General features: G+C 43.4%; 1 protein-coding gene across 3 annotated transcripts in view; it reads left to right on the top strand.

The window, feature by feature from the left end:
* GALNT1 (polypeptide N-acetylgalactosaminyltransferase 1) overlaps nucleotides 1–12,750 on the top strand; it is a 204,066-nt gene that overhangs the window by 137,301 nt on the left and 54,015 nt on the right. For all 3 annotated transcript variants that reach the window (XM_034761367.1, XM_034761365.1, XM_034761364.1), the window contains one exon: nucleotides 4,625–4,832. In XM_034761367.1, coding sequence (XP_034617258.1) covers nucleotides 4,625–4,832 — 208 coding nt within the window. The remainder of the gene's footprint in view (nucleotides 1–4,624; nucleotides 4,833–12,750) is intronic.

Genomic DNA, 12,750 nt, shown 5'->3' with positions numbered 1-12,750 from the left:
GCTGCTACTCTGAAACCTGTCAAAAAACTACGGTGCAAGAATGTAAATATTTCAAAATTAGGTGCTCAAGTTAGAAAATGCCAGAATTAAGATTGCCAGTGAGGCCTCAATTCAGACCTCTTGCACACATGCATCATGATAGAATTTTGCTGCCTATTGCATAAGAGGTTGTCTGTGACAGAGCCAGGGGTAGACCCAGATTTCCTGGTTTCTAGTCCAATAACTTAACTATAGATGAATATTCTTGCTATCCTTACAACCCTCTGACTAATTTGCTATCCATCTAGTGCACTAAATGAAGCAGGAATCTTATTCTTAAAAAAAGTACAGCATATGAGTATGTAATTAGACTGCATCATAACGCATACACCTAAGGGGGCCTAATTCAGGTTGTAGCGGCAGCCTAAATTATGGCATTTTCTAACTTTGCATGCTTGACTTTGCAAGCTTACCATTCTTTTAATGTAATGTTTTTATATCACTTCCTGCATTTTTTTAAGTAAACTGAAAAAACTAGTCCCACCATAATACATGGATCATTAGCAGGTTTGAACCTAAAAGCTTTACATCTCCAACACAGACCATTGTCACCTGAGCAAAAGGCAACATTACTATAGAGAGGATAATAGCCCTCTACTGCTATATGAAGCAGTCTCTGGAGAGGGAAGTTTGGTGACACAACACATACTTCAACAGTGTCTTACACAACTAATTGCAGAAGAACGTTGGTAGTCAGAATTCCCTGGTTCTTTTCCTGACTTCTCTGGAGGGAGGTTTTGAGTCAGGCAGCAGACTCTTCCCTTTTTTCCTTTTATTTCTGAGTAGACTTGCAGTACTACCTAAGGTCTCAATCCTGTAAACACTTAATACAGAGCATAGTGTTTATTGCTATGAACAGTCCCCTTGAAGTTGGTGGAACTGGAAATACTCACAATAGTGTTTTCACTTTTTGCAAATTAGGCCCCAACATTGTATCCCTGGCCTCCATTTAAAATACTGTTGCCCTTAGCTAGATAATGTCCAAGAATGACTCATTTCTCTTTTTTTAGAGCTGGTTGAAAAATGAGGATGTATGTATGTGAGTGAAACAAATGTTTTTAATGATTTTTTCCCCCAAATTTCAAAATCAGGATATCATTGAAATTTCAAAATTTGAACAATTCCAACCTGGTTCTATAATTGATTTAAATGGTTAAGGAAAAATTCCATCAACATTTTTCCTGTTTCTGACATTCAAAATTTCAAAATTCATAGAATTTTTGACCAGATTTATTTTCTGAAAAATAGTAGCTCTTTAATCTTTACATGAAATGAGTGAGCATGCCTTTTACTGTACTGTAAGCAGAACAAGATGTCTCGCACTGGATCTTTGCCAGTCCTGGTTGTGTTGTTTTTAAAAATTTTATTTGTTTCTGGTAGAGCCTTACCAGTCTCCTGGTATTACACTTGCACACTTCAGGTCAGCGTCATTGTCTCAGTTGATTTAGCTATAAATGGTTCGGCTATTTTCAAAGGTTACAGCAACTACTGAATTTTCCACAGGAAGAACACATTAATCAATATGACATGCTCCTTCTTTCTCATGAAGTGGCTGGTGTAGGAGGGAAAGAACAGAAATTGAAACCATGGCTTCCACGTAGATCAGAGCAAAGTATTGTCATAAGGCTGACCCACAGTTCTGTTTGTTTAATGTGTCTGGAAGGGTGCAATTAAATTGAGAGGAGTATATTTGGTTGTGATAAATTTGGCTTATTTAATCTGAATTAATATTTTGTAAGCAGGGCTGTATACTCAAACAAAATACCTTTTGTAAAATATTTTAGAGAGAAGTATTATGTATTCTTGGTTGGTTTGTGCCACTCAGGTTATCCTTATTTTTCGTTCAGTCCCTGTTAGAACATGCTAGCAAAAATGAAGTCTTTGATTTTCTCTGGAGAAGATAGAGATCTATTTAAAGTCTATCCTGCTTGTAGGTTCTTTTGGTATAACACAGCTTTCAAGATCTGTCAAAATGCATTTCTACTTTTTTTCCTTCACTAGATTGTCACTGGAGGGTCAATTAGAGCTCATTCAGCCAAAGCAGCGGCAACAAATGGTAGTCACCCTCAGGTCAGCTCTGCCTCTTGAGATTTGCAAGACAGACGCTAAGAGTTCATGGCATATTTTGTGCAACATTACACTTCCCATACATTGCAAAACCTACTTTATTTTATACTGGCTCATTTTTGTAGATTTACTTTCCTACACAAGTAGTAAAACTCTCCACTTTTAGTCCAGACACTTAATGTAGCTATAGAATATATTACATTAGATTGTTTATTTACATGTTTATACATATATACAATAGACTTGAAATCTGCTAATTGTGAACACAGCCAGTTTGTGATTGTGTTCCTACAACTGTTAATCATATTCCTTCTTCCCTGTTCCCTCAATTGTTTGTTCTCCCACTGGTTGCCACCCATCCTAAACTAGCTCTTCAGGGTAAGAGACTATCCAGCCATGTGTGATTTGGTCCTTTGGCAGCTATTATAATACAAATAATAATTTTAATTCCGTAGGTGATTGAAAGTCTGCTGGAACTAGTGTATTGCATTAGTTCTTTTACTTAAGGAGAGCTAGTTGGTCGTTCGACAGTTCAAATATTCATTTATGCTTAGATGATTTTGCCTTTTATTTTAACTGTGAGGAGTTGAGGTGATAAATTAATATGAACACCTTAGGCAGAAACTGAAATTCTAAAGGAAGCAAAAATGAAATTAGTCATGTATTAAATCTGCATGCGAGGAAATTCTCCTTAATTATAGTACCACAAAACCCATACCATCAAACTGTCTCATAGTCTGCTACTTTCTTCATTACTTTTTGGTAGTGAGGTGAATGTCTCCCACCATAGATAAGTAGGCTTGACAGAATTCTATTTTTTTTTTTACATAATTTTGATGGATTGTGTCAATATTTATTTTTAAGCATCTCTTCAATTTTTATCTACTTAAATTTTTACAGTTATAAGAAATTATGGGGAGAACAGACAATGGGGTGGGGTCTAACACTGACAGTAGACACCGAGATTTTAAAAGTTTTTAACAATTAAAGTGACAATTGTCAACATTACATATCAAAATATACCAAGTAAATAGTTATAAATCCAAACTGTAAGTTCTCAAGCAGCATTTTTCTTTATCTGTAAATTTAAATTATCTATGCCAGGGGTTCTCAAACTTCATTGCACCGCGACCCCCTTCTGACAACAAAAATTACTACATGATCCCAAGAAGGGGGACTGAAGCCTGAGCCCTACTGCTCCAGGCATGGGGACCGAAGCCAAAGGGCTTCATCTCCAGGGGTGGCCTGTAACATGAGCCCTGCCATCCAGGGCTGAAGCCAAAGCCTGAGCCCTGGGCAGTGGGGCTGTGGTTATGCCTTGGGCCCCAGCCAGTCTGAACACCAGCCCTGGTGATCCCTTTAAAATGGGGCCGCAACCCACTTTGGGGTCCCAGCCCAGAGTTTTGAGAACCGCTGATATATGGAAAACAATTTTAAATGGTTTGTGTGTGTGTGGTGAAATTGACATTTACCAATAAAAATCTAGTCCTTCCAAGACTGAGTCTGCAGCCACCTAGGCACTCTGAGCCTGCGTGGTTGCAGAGAAGATGACATATGTCTACTGCTGCAAAAACTTGGTTATCTCAATTAATCCTAATGTAAGCATCTTACATTCCCCATCTCTTTCATGGTATGCAGTGAGAGAAGGGAATAAGGGAAATTGAGCAGGAAAAAGGAACAGAGAAACCGATGTGAAGAAATGATGTCCCTTGTTTCATAGCTCAGTGTTTCACATTGTCTTTTGCCGAAGTATTGGGAGGTTGTTTCTTGCTGTGGTATTCCGACACTCCTTTCCCTGTAGCTTTCATATCCATTCTCAGAATACTACAATACGTCCGTCTGAGAATACTCAGCCATTTCTGGGCAAGTAAGGCTTCATATCATCGTTTCAGTCTCCTAAAGGAGTGGAAGTCCTAGAACTATAGTCTCCATTATAGCATCTTAGAACAGTGGTATAACCTTACTGATAAGTGCTGACAACCAAATTATTATACATAAAATGGTAGCCTCCCATTTAAAAAAAAAACCTGTTTCAAAATACTATTCACAGGTAGGCACACAATCACCTCTACAGTTGAGAGCAAAAATAATCTGTGCGGGTTTGTACATAAAGCTATACAAATTCAAAGTATAGAGCTAAGTATTAATATGCTAGTGGGAGGCATATTTGAAAGAGCAGCCTTAGATTGAAGACTTAAAGAAAAGTGTTACATGTCCTTTTGTAGATATGCAGCAGACATGTAAAAAGTATTTTAACGTCCAAGTCATGTGGTGCATTATATTGTTAACATCTGAGACTTATGGTGTTGCAACTTACAGTCTAAGAGCTTCAGGACTCCCTTTTTACTGAACAGCTTGGTTTCTGTCTCACTGCTGAAACAAGATTACTGAGTTTGCTTGTGAATCTGGACCACAGATTGTATAGTTACATTGTACAGCTACAGAGCTACTGGAGCTAGTCATATCATTACCATGTTATCTTAATTCATATTTCTTATCGATTGGTCATATTTTGCAGATTTCTTGAAGAGACCACTAGAAAACTATGTGAAAAAGTTAAAAGTACCAGTTTATGTGATTCGAATGGAGCAACGTTCTGGATTGATCAGAGCCAGATTGAAGGGGGCTGCTGCTTCCAAAGGCCAAGTCATCACCTTCTTAGATGCTCATTGTGAATGTACAGTGGGATGGCTTGAACCTCTGTTGGCACGAATCAAAGTTGACAGGTAATTATCAATTTATTTGTTAATGTTCTACTTTTTTAAAGGTTAATAAGGAACACTTTTTTACTGCAGATTTAACTTAGTTTATCAGCTTCAGCTGAACATATTGTTAACCTACTTTATAGTAGTGAATTAATTTTGTAATTTCCCAGATTTTCACAAATGTGTGATTAAAACTAGTGTTCATATGAAATGCTAATACGGGGGAGCTTTTAAAAAGCAAAACTTGCTGTTAAATTTAAACTTACATTGAAATATTTTGTCTGTACATGTCCTGACTAAGCCTTGATCTACAACTTATGTCAGTATGACTGCATCACTTGTGTTTGGAAATGCACACACCGGAGCGATGCAATTATACTGACCGAACTCCCGGTGTCAGTATAACTGCGTTGCTCAGTTATCACTCTCCCATCAGTGTAGGGAGTGTCTTCACTAAGGGCTGGTCTGCACTGGGGGGGGATTCGATCTAAGATAGGCAACTTCAGCTACGAGAATAGCGTAGCTGAAGTCGATGTATCTTAGATCGACTTACCTCACGTCCTCACAGCACGGGATCGACGGCCGCGGCTCCCCCGTCGACTCCACTTCCGCCTCTCGCTCTGGTGGAGTTCCAGAGTCGACGGGGAGCGCGTGCAGGGATCGATTTATTGCGTCTAGACGCGATAAATCGATCCCTGATAGATCGATTACTACCCGCCAATCCGGCAGGTGGTGAAGACGTACCCAAAGCAATGCAGTGTCACAGCTGCACTGGTGCAGCTGCACCACTGCAGCACTGTAAGTGTAGAAAAGCCCTTAAATACTCACCCATTCTAGGGAAACATAATAAAACTGAGAGCAATGTGCTGGAGCTCCTTCACCTGTAGCCTGGCCCACCTTCTCACCCATCTGGAAGACCAGCCTATGGGGAAGTTCTAAAAGATCATTCTGGTCACAACCGAACGAAAACATGAGTGAGGGAGAGTTCAATTTTTTTTTTTTTTTTTTTGTGTGAGATTGGTGTAGATACCTATAGGAGCAAGATGTTGGTAGTGGGCTTTGCCTAGCTGACCTCCATTAACTACTAATTGTCAGTTTCTGCTTGGCGTATGCAAAATAAAGGAGCTGTTGAAGTGTTACATGTTAGGGTATGTCTACACTACGGGATTAATCCGAATTTATATAATTCGAATTTGGAAAACAGGTTGTATAAAGTCGAAATGTATGCGGCCACACTAAGCACATTAATTCGGCGGTGTGCGTCCAAGTACCGGGGCTGGCGTCGATTTCTGCAGCGTTGCACTGTGGGTAGCTATCCCATAGCTATCCCATAGTTCCCGCAGTCTCCCGCGCCCATTGGAATTCTGGGTTGAGATCCCAGTGCCTGATGGGACAAAAAACATCACAGGTGGTTCTGGGTACAGCCTCACCCTCCCTCCCTCCCTCCCTGCATGAAAGCAACGGACGGCAGACAACCATTTCACGTCTTTTTTCCTGGGTGGGTGAACACTGCAGACTCCATACCACGGCAAGCATGGAGCCCGCTCAGCTCAAAACAGCAGTCATGAACATTGTAAACACCTCGCGCGTTCTCGTGGAGTTTATGCTGAGCCAGGACCAGAAAAACGAGGTGAGGAGGCAGCGGCGGCGGCAGCGCAGCGACAAGCATGATGAGGACATGGACATGGACACGGATGCAGAATTCTGTGAAACCACGGGCCCCGGTGCTTTGGAGATCATGTTGTTAATGGGGCAGATTCTATCCATGGAACGCCGATTCTGGGCAAGGGAAACAAGCACAGACTGGTGGGACCGCATAGTGTTGCAGGTGTGGGATGGTTCCCAGTGGCTGCGGAACTTTCGCATGTGTAAGGGCACTTTCATGGAACTTTGTGACTTGCTGTCCCCTGCCCTGAAACGCCAGAATACCAAGATGAGAGCAGCCCTCACAGTTGAGAAGCGCGTGGCGATAGCCCTGTGGAAGCTTGCAACGCCAGACAGCTACCGATCAGTTGGGAATCAATTTGGAGTGGGCAAATCTACTGTGGGGGCTGCTGTGATGCAAGTAGCCAAAGCAATCACTGAGGTGCTGCTACGAAAGTTAGTGACTCTGGGAAATGTGCAGGCCATAGTGGATGGCTTTGCTGCAATGGGATTCCCTAACTGTGGTGGGGCGATAGATGGAACCCATATCCCTATCTTGGCACCGGAGCACCAAGCCACCGAGTACATAAACCGCAAGGGGTACTTTTCAATGGTGCTGCAAGCACTTGTGGATCACAAGGGACGTTTCACCAACATCAACGCGGGCTGGGCGGGAAGGGTTCATGACGCTCGCGTCTTCAGGAACACTGCTCTGTTTAAAGGGCTGCAGCAAGGGACTTACTTTCCGGACCAGAAAATAACCGTTGGGGATGTTGAAATGCCAATAGTTATTCTTGGGGACCCCGCCTACCCCTTAATGCCATGGCTCATGAAGCCATACACAGGCAGCCTGGACAGGAGTCAGGAGCTGTTTAACTGCAGGCTAAGCAAGTGCAGAATGGTGGTAGAATGTGCATTTGGCCGTTTAAAAGGTCGCTGGCGATCATTATTGACTCGCTCAGACCTCAGCCAAACTAATATCCCCATTGTTATTTCTGCTTGCTGCGTGCTCCACAATCTCTGTGAAAGTAAGGGGGAGACCTTTATGGCGGGGTGGGAGGCTGAGGCAAATCGCCTGGCTGCTGATTACGCGCAGCCAGACACCAGGGCGATTAGAAGAGCACACCAGGAAGCGCTGTGCATCAGAGAAGCTTTGAAAACCAGTTTCATGACTGGCCAGGCTACCGTGTGAAATATCTGTTTGTTTCTCCTTCATGAAAACCCGCCCCCTTTATTGACTGATTTTCTGTAAGGAACCCACCCTCCCCCTTCCCCCAGCTTTCTTTCAAACTAAATAAAGTCACTATCATTTAAAAATCATTTATTCTTTATTAATAGATTAGAAAAAGAGGGAGGGAACCCGGGTGGGATTTGGGAGAAGGATTGCTGGGAAGGAAAAGGCCACTAAGAAAAGGTTAAAAAAATGACAGCCTTTTGCTTGGGCTGTCTACTGGGGTGGAATGGGAAGGTGTACGGAGCCTCCCCCCCCCCCCGGGTTCTTACACATCTGGGTGAGGAGGATACGGAACATGGGGGGGGTTACAGGGGCTGTAGCGGCAGTCTGTTTTCCTGCAGCCGTTCCTGAAGCTCCACCAGACGCCAAAGCATGTCTGTTTGCTCACGCAGCAGCCCCAGCGTTGCATCCTGCCTCCTCTGATCTTCCTGCCGCCACCTCTCATCTCGAGCGTCTCTCCTCTCCTCACGTTGGTCCCTCATGTCCTCACGTTGGTCCCTCCTGTCCTCACGTTCACTGGCTTCTTTCCTATACTTTGCAACCGTTTCCTTCCACTCATTCAGATGAGCTCTGTCACTGCGGCTGGATTCCATAATTTCTGAAAACATCTCGTCTCGGGTCTTCTTTTTACGACGCCTTATCTGTGATAGCCTTCGGGATGGAGGAGGGAGGCTTGAGGAATTTGCAGCTGCTGTAGGGAGGGGAAAGAAGAGAGAATTGTTTAAAAAGATACATTTTGCAGAACAATGCTTATACTCTTTCACGGTGACCAACACTGTTCACATTACATAGCACATGTGATTTCTGTGCAAGGTCGCATTTTGCCTCTTAATGCTGAGTGCCTGTGGCTTTGCTGCTAGAGATCACAGGTCGGGGCAACAGAATTCGGCTTGCATGCGGCCATGGTAAGCCACTGTCTTACAGCTTCTGCGCCCTCCATTCCCACATACCAAGCATAGCCTGTAGAGTGCTGCGGTTTTTCTGTTAACATTCAGCAGCAGCAGAAAACAAACTAACCACCCCCCCCTCCCGCCATGAATTCTCTGGGATGATCACGGTATCCCTCCCCCCACCGCGTGGCTGGTAATAGGGAAGATCCATGCTAGCCAAAGCGAAAAGCTCCGGGCCAATATCCCATCTGCGCTTGGCTAACTGCAGGGAAGGATTTATTTTCCGCAACAGGCAAACAGCCCAGTAGGAACGGCCACCTCTGTCCCCTTAATTAAGTTCCCGTATTTCAACCAGGTTACCATGAGTGATACCACTCTCCTGAGGATTACACAACAAGATAAAGAACGGATGTTGCTTGAATGCCAGCAAACACCGGGACCATACGCTGCCAGGCTTTGTCAGGCAATGATACCAGATTACTTGCTGCAAGCATGGCGTGGTCAAGTGTCCTACCATGGAGGATGGAATAAGGATGCACTGCCCAGAAACCTTGTGGCAAGGCTTTTGGAGTACCTCCAGGAGAGCTTCATGGAGATGTCCCTGGAGGATTTCCGCTCCATCCCCAGACACGTTAACAGACTTTTCCAGTAGCTGAACTGACCGCGAATGCATCCCAAGTCCTCAGGGCAAAGTAATCATTAAAAACCGTTTGCTTTTAAAACAAGTTTTATATTTTAAAAGGTAAACTCACCTGAGGTCCCTTCCATGGGGTCAGGGTCTTGGATACTGGCTTGGGAGGGTTGGGAGGTTACTTCAGTCAGGGTGAGAAAAAGATCCTGGCTGTTGAGGAGAACGGAGTGCTGTGTGCTCTCTGCAAGCTCATCCTCCTCCTCCTCCTCTCCCCCATAGGCAGAATCCTCAGGTGTAGCTGATGAGACTATCCCCGACCCGGAATCCACGATCACAGGTGGGGTAGTGGTGGCGGCCTCCCCTAGAATTGCATGCAGCTCGGCGTAGAAGCGGCATGTCCGCGGCTGTGACCCAGAGCGACGGTTTGCCTCCTTTGTTTTTTGATAGGCTTGTCTGAGCTCCTTGACTTTCACGCAGCACTGATCTGAGTCCCTATTGTGGCCTCTCTCCATCATGCCCTTGGAGATATTTTCAAAAGTTTTGGCATTTCGTCTTTTCGAACGAAGTTCTGCAAGCACTGAATCCTCTCCCCATATAGCGATCAGATCCAGTACCTCCCTCACGGTCCATGCTGGTGCTCTTTTTCGATTATCGGCCTGCATGGTTACCTGTGCTGATGAGCTATCTGTGGTCACCTGTGCTCTCCACGCTGGGCAAACAGGAAATGAAATTCAAATGTTCGCGGGGCTTTTCCTGTCTACCTGGCCAGTGCATCCGAGTTTAGATTGCTGTCCAGAGCGGTCACAATGGTGCACTGTGGGATAGCTCCTGGAGGCCAATACCATCGAATTGCGGCCACACTATCCCTAATTCGAAATGTTAAAATCGATTTTGGCGCTACTCTGCTCGTCGGGGTGGAGTACAGAAATCGATTTAAAGGGCCCTTTATATCGAAATAAATAGCGTCGTGTGGACGGTTGCAGGGTAAATTCGAATTAAAGCTGATAAATCCGAATTAAAGTCGTAGTGTAGACCAGGCCTTAGGGTTGAGGTCCACTGGTATAATTGCAGGGGGAAGCTTTTAATGTTCTTGTTCACACAATAGTGTTAACTCTAATCATTGTTGGAAACAATTTAGTTTGAGAACTAAAGTTGTAAGCACAATTCACTATTACACTCCTGTATGTTATGACAGCTCTCCTATCGAAACTCAACGTTTTAAATGGCAATTAAAATGTTGAAGTTATACTTTATAGTTCTGGAGGTATAGTTTGGAATTGAGAGGAGGGTCAGGTTTTTAATAAAAATGTTAGCCTTAAAAGAATATACATATTAAAGGGATAATAAGAAAAGATTAGCATTGTCTTGATTCAGATCTGGTACTATTTCATAATATAGTTTGCTAATCTTGACTGGTTACCAAGCGTAGCATAATCTCTCGAATCATCTGGTGTCATCTTGTTCATTAATATCTTTTTTAAAAAAAAAAAAAAAAAACACTTCCACATAGCAAATATATTTATTAGGTAATTTTAGATTTCCCTGCTATATTTACCGTAAAGACCCATCAGAGCCTTGAACGCATGATAAATCAACTGGTTTCAAAAATTGTCAGGTCCACTATTTTGAGGTTCTCATGATGGGGTTTCTTTGTATATATATAAAGACTATATTTAAGTTATAAATCTGTAAAATAAGACGAGAACAAATGACTATAAACTGGCCATGAACAAATCCAGGGTGAAAATTAAAAGGTTTTTATCAGTGGGTGTTCTGGAACAGCCTCTCAATAAGCGTTGTGGGGGCAAACAAGTTAGTTTTAAGTGAACTGGGCAAACTTATGAGTGCAATTGTATGATGGGGTTGCTTGGAATGCTAGGGGACAGGGCTCAACAGCCCTGTGGCTCTCTTCCAGTTTGTGTCTTAAGTTCCTAAAGCTCATGTGTCAGGATTTCAGCTGGCTACTGACAGGTCAGGAAGGGATTTTTTTCCCGTTCCAATGTATTCTGGGAGGTTTTAAATCTCCTTCTGATGCATTAGGATGGCTATGGCTGGAAATGGGACAGTAACCAGAGTTGGCTAGGCCTCTGAGCATTCTCTCTGTCAGGTTGCTTGGCTGGTTGGTTTTTGCTCATGTGCTTAGGGTCTAACTGATCACCATATGAGAGGTTGGGAAGGAGTTTCCCCCAGATCAGATTTGCAGAGACCCTGGGCTTTTTTGCCTTCCTCTGCAGTATGTGTATGCGGGTCACTTGCTAGGATAATCAGGATATCTCACTTAATTATTTCCTTGCCATTGTGGGGGCGTTGGGCACTGTCACACCTCTGTCCCTTCTGTTTTCTGCCTGTGTCACATAATAGTCTAGTATGTTGTACATTATAATACTTTGATCTCATTTCCACTGCTGGGTTTAGTGTGTGAATGCTGTGTGGTGTTGGTGCGCTGTGATAAACAAGAGTTCAGACTAGATCAGTCATGGGCAACCTGCGGCCCATGGGTCGCACGCAGCCCATCAGGGTAATCTGCTGGCGGGCCACCAGACAGTTTGTTTACATTTGCACTGCCACCTGCAGCTCCCAGTGGCTGCGGTTCGCTGTTCCCGGCCCAGGGGAGCGGCGGGAAGCGGTGCAGGCTGCAGGAACATGCTTGCTGCTGCTTCCCGCAGCTCCCGTTGGCCAGGAACGGCGAACCACGGCCACTGGGAGCTGCAGGCAGCCATACAAATGTACACAAACTGGCGGCCTGCCAGTGGATTATCCTGATGGGGCCTCAGGTTGCCCACCACTGCACTAGATTATCTAGTGGCCCCTTCTGGCCTAAAACTCTGACTTAGTTTTTGGGAAACTGTTTTCTAACCTTATGATGATTATTTAAGCTATATTCATCTATATTGTAGCTGGAAATTGAGAAATCGGCTACTTTCTTAGTGTGGGGGGGGGCGGGGGGAGGACTAAGAAAAAATGTAGGATTTATGAGGGTGCTTTATGGAATGTCGTTTGTATATGGTGGTTCCATCCAGTACCCCTGCAGTTGTGGGGGCAGTTTATTAAAATAACCAGCCTAAATAATTTCTTTTGTGTGCTAGTGATGCAGATTTCAGTTTTGTGTTTAAAATAAACCTGGCTGGAGTAAATTACTGAGAGATAAATTTAACATCTAAATTATCATTACAAAAATATGGTGCATTAACAACAATTTGCAAGAAATGAAGTTTTGTTGGGAACTCTAAGAGGAAATTACAGTATTTTAACTTTGAAGTCATTATTAAGTCCTGTTTTTTCAATGAGATTATCATTGGATAAATGGTGCAGGTTGTGCAAGTTGCACCTTTGAAGCATATCTTGATATGTGACTTTCCAAGAAAGGGGATGTGGCCACAGAGTTGTCAAAAAGCATTTCCAAGAGTGTTAAGCTCATTACTATCTCAGAATTCACCTTCTAAAGAGTAGGACAAAGGAGGAGTGGCTTCTTCCTGTTGGAGATCTCTACATGACATCAGTGTATTTGTTAACCAAAGTTGCTTCATTACATCCATTTGT

Source organism: Trachemys scripta, chromosome 2, assembly GCF_013100865.1.
Source record: "Trachemys scripta elegans isolate TJP31775 chromosome 2, CAS_Tse_1.0, whole genome shotgun sequence".
Taxonomy (NCBI): Eukaryota; Metazoa; Chordata; order Testudines; family Emydidae; genus Trachemys; species Trachemys scripta.
This window is presented reverse-complemented; position numbering and strand designations above follow the sequence as displayed.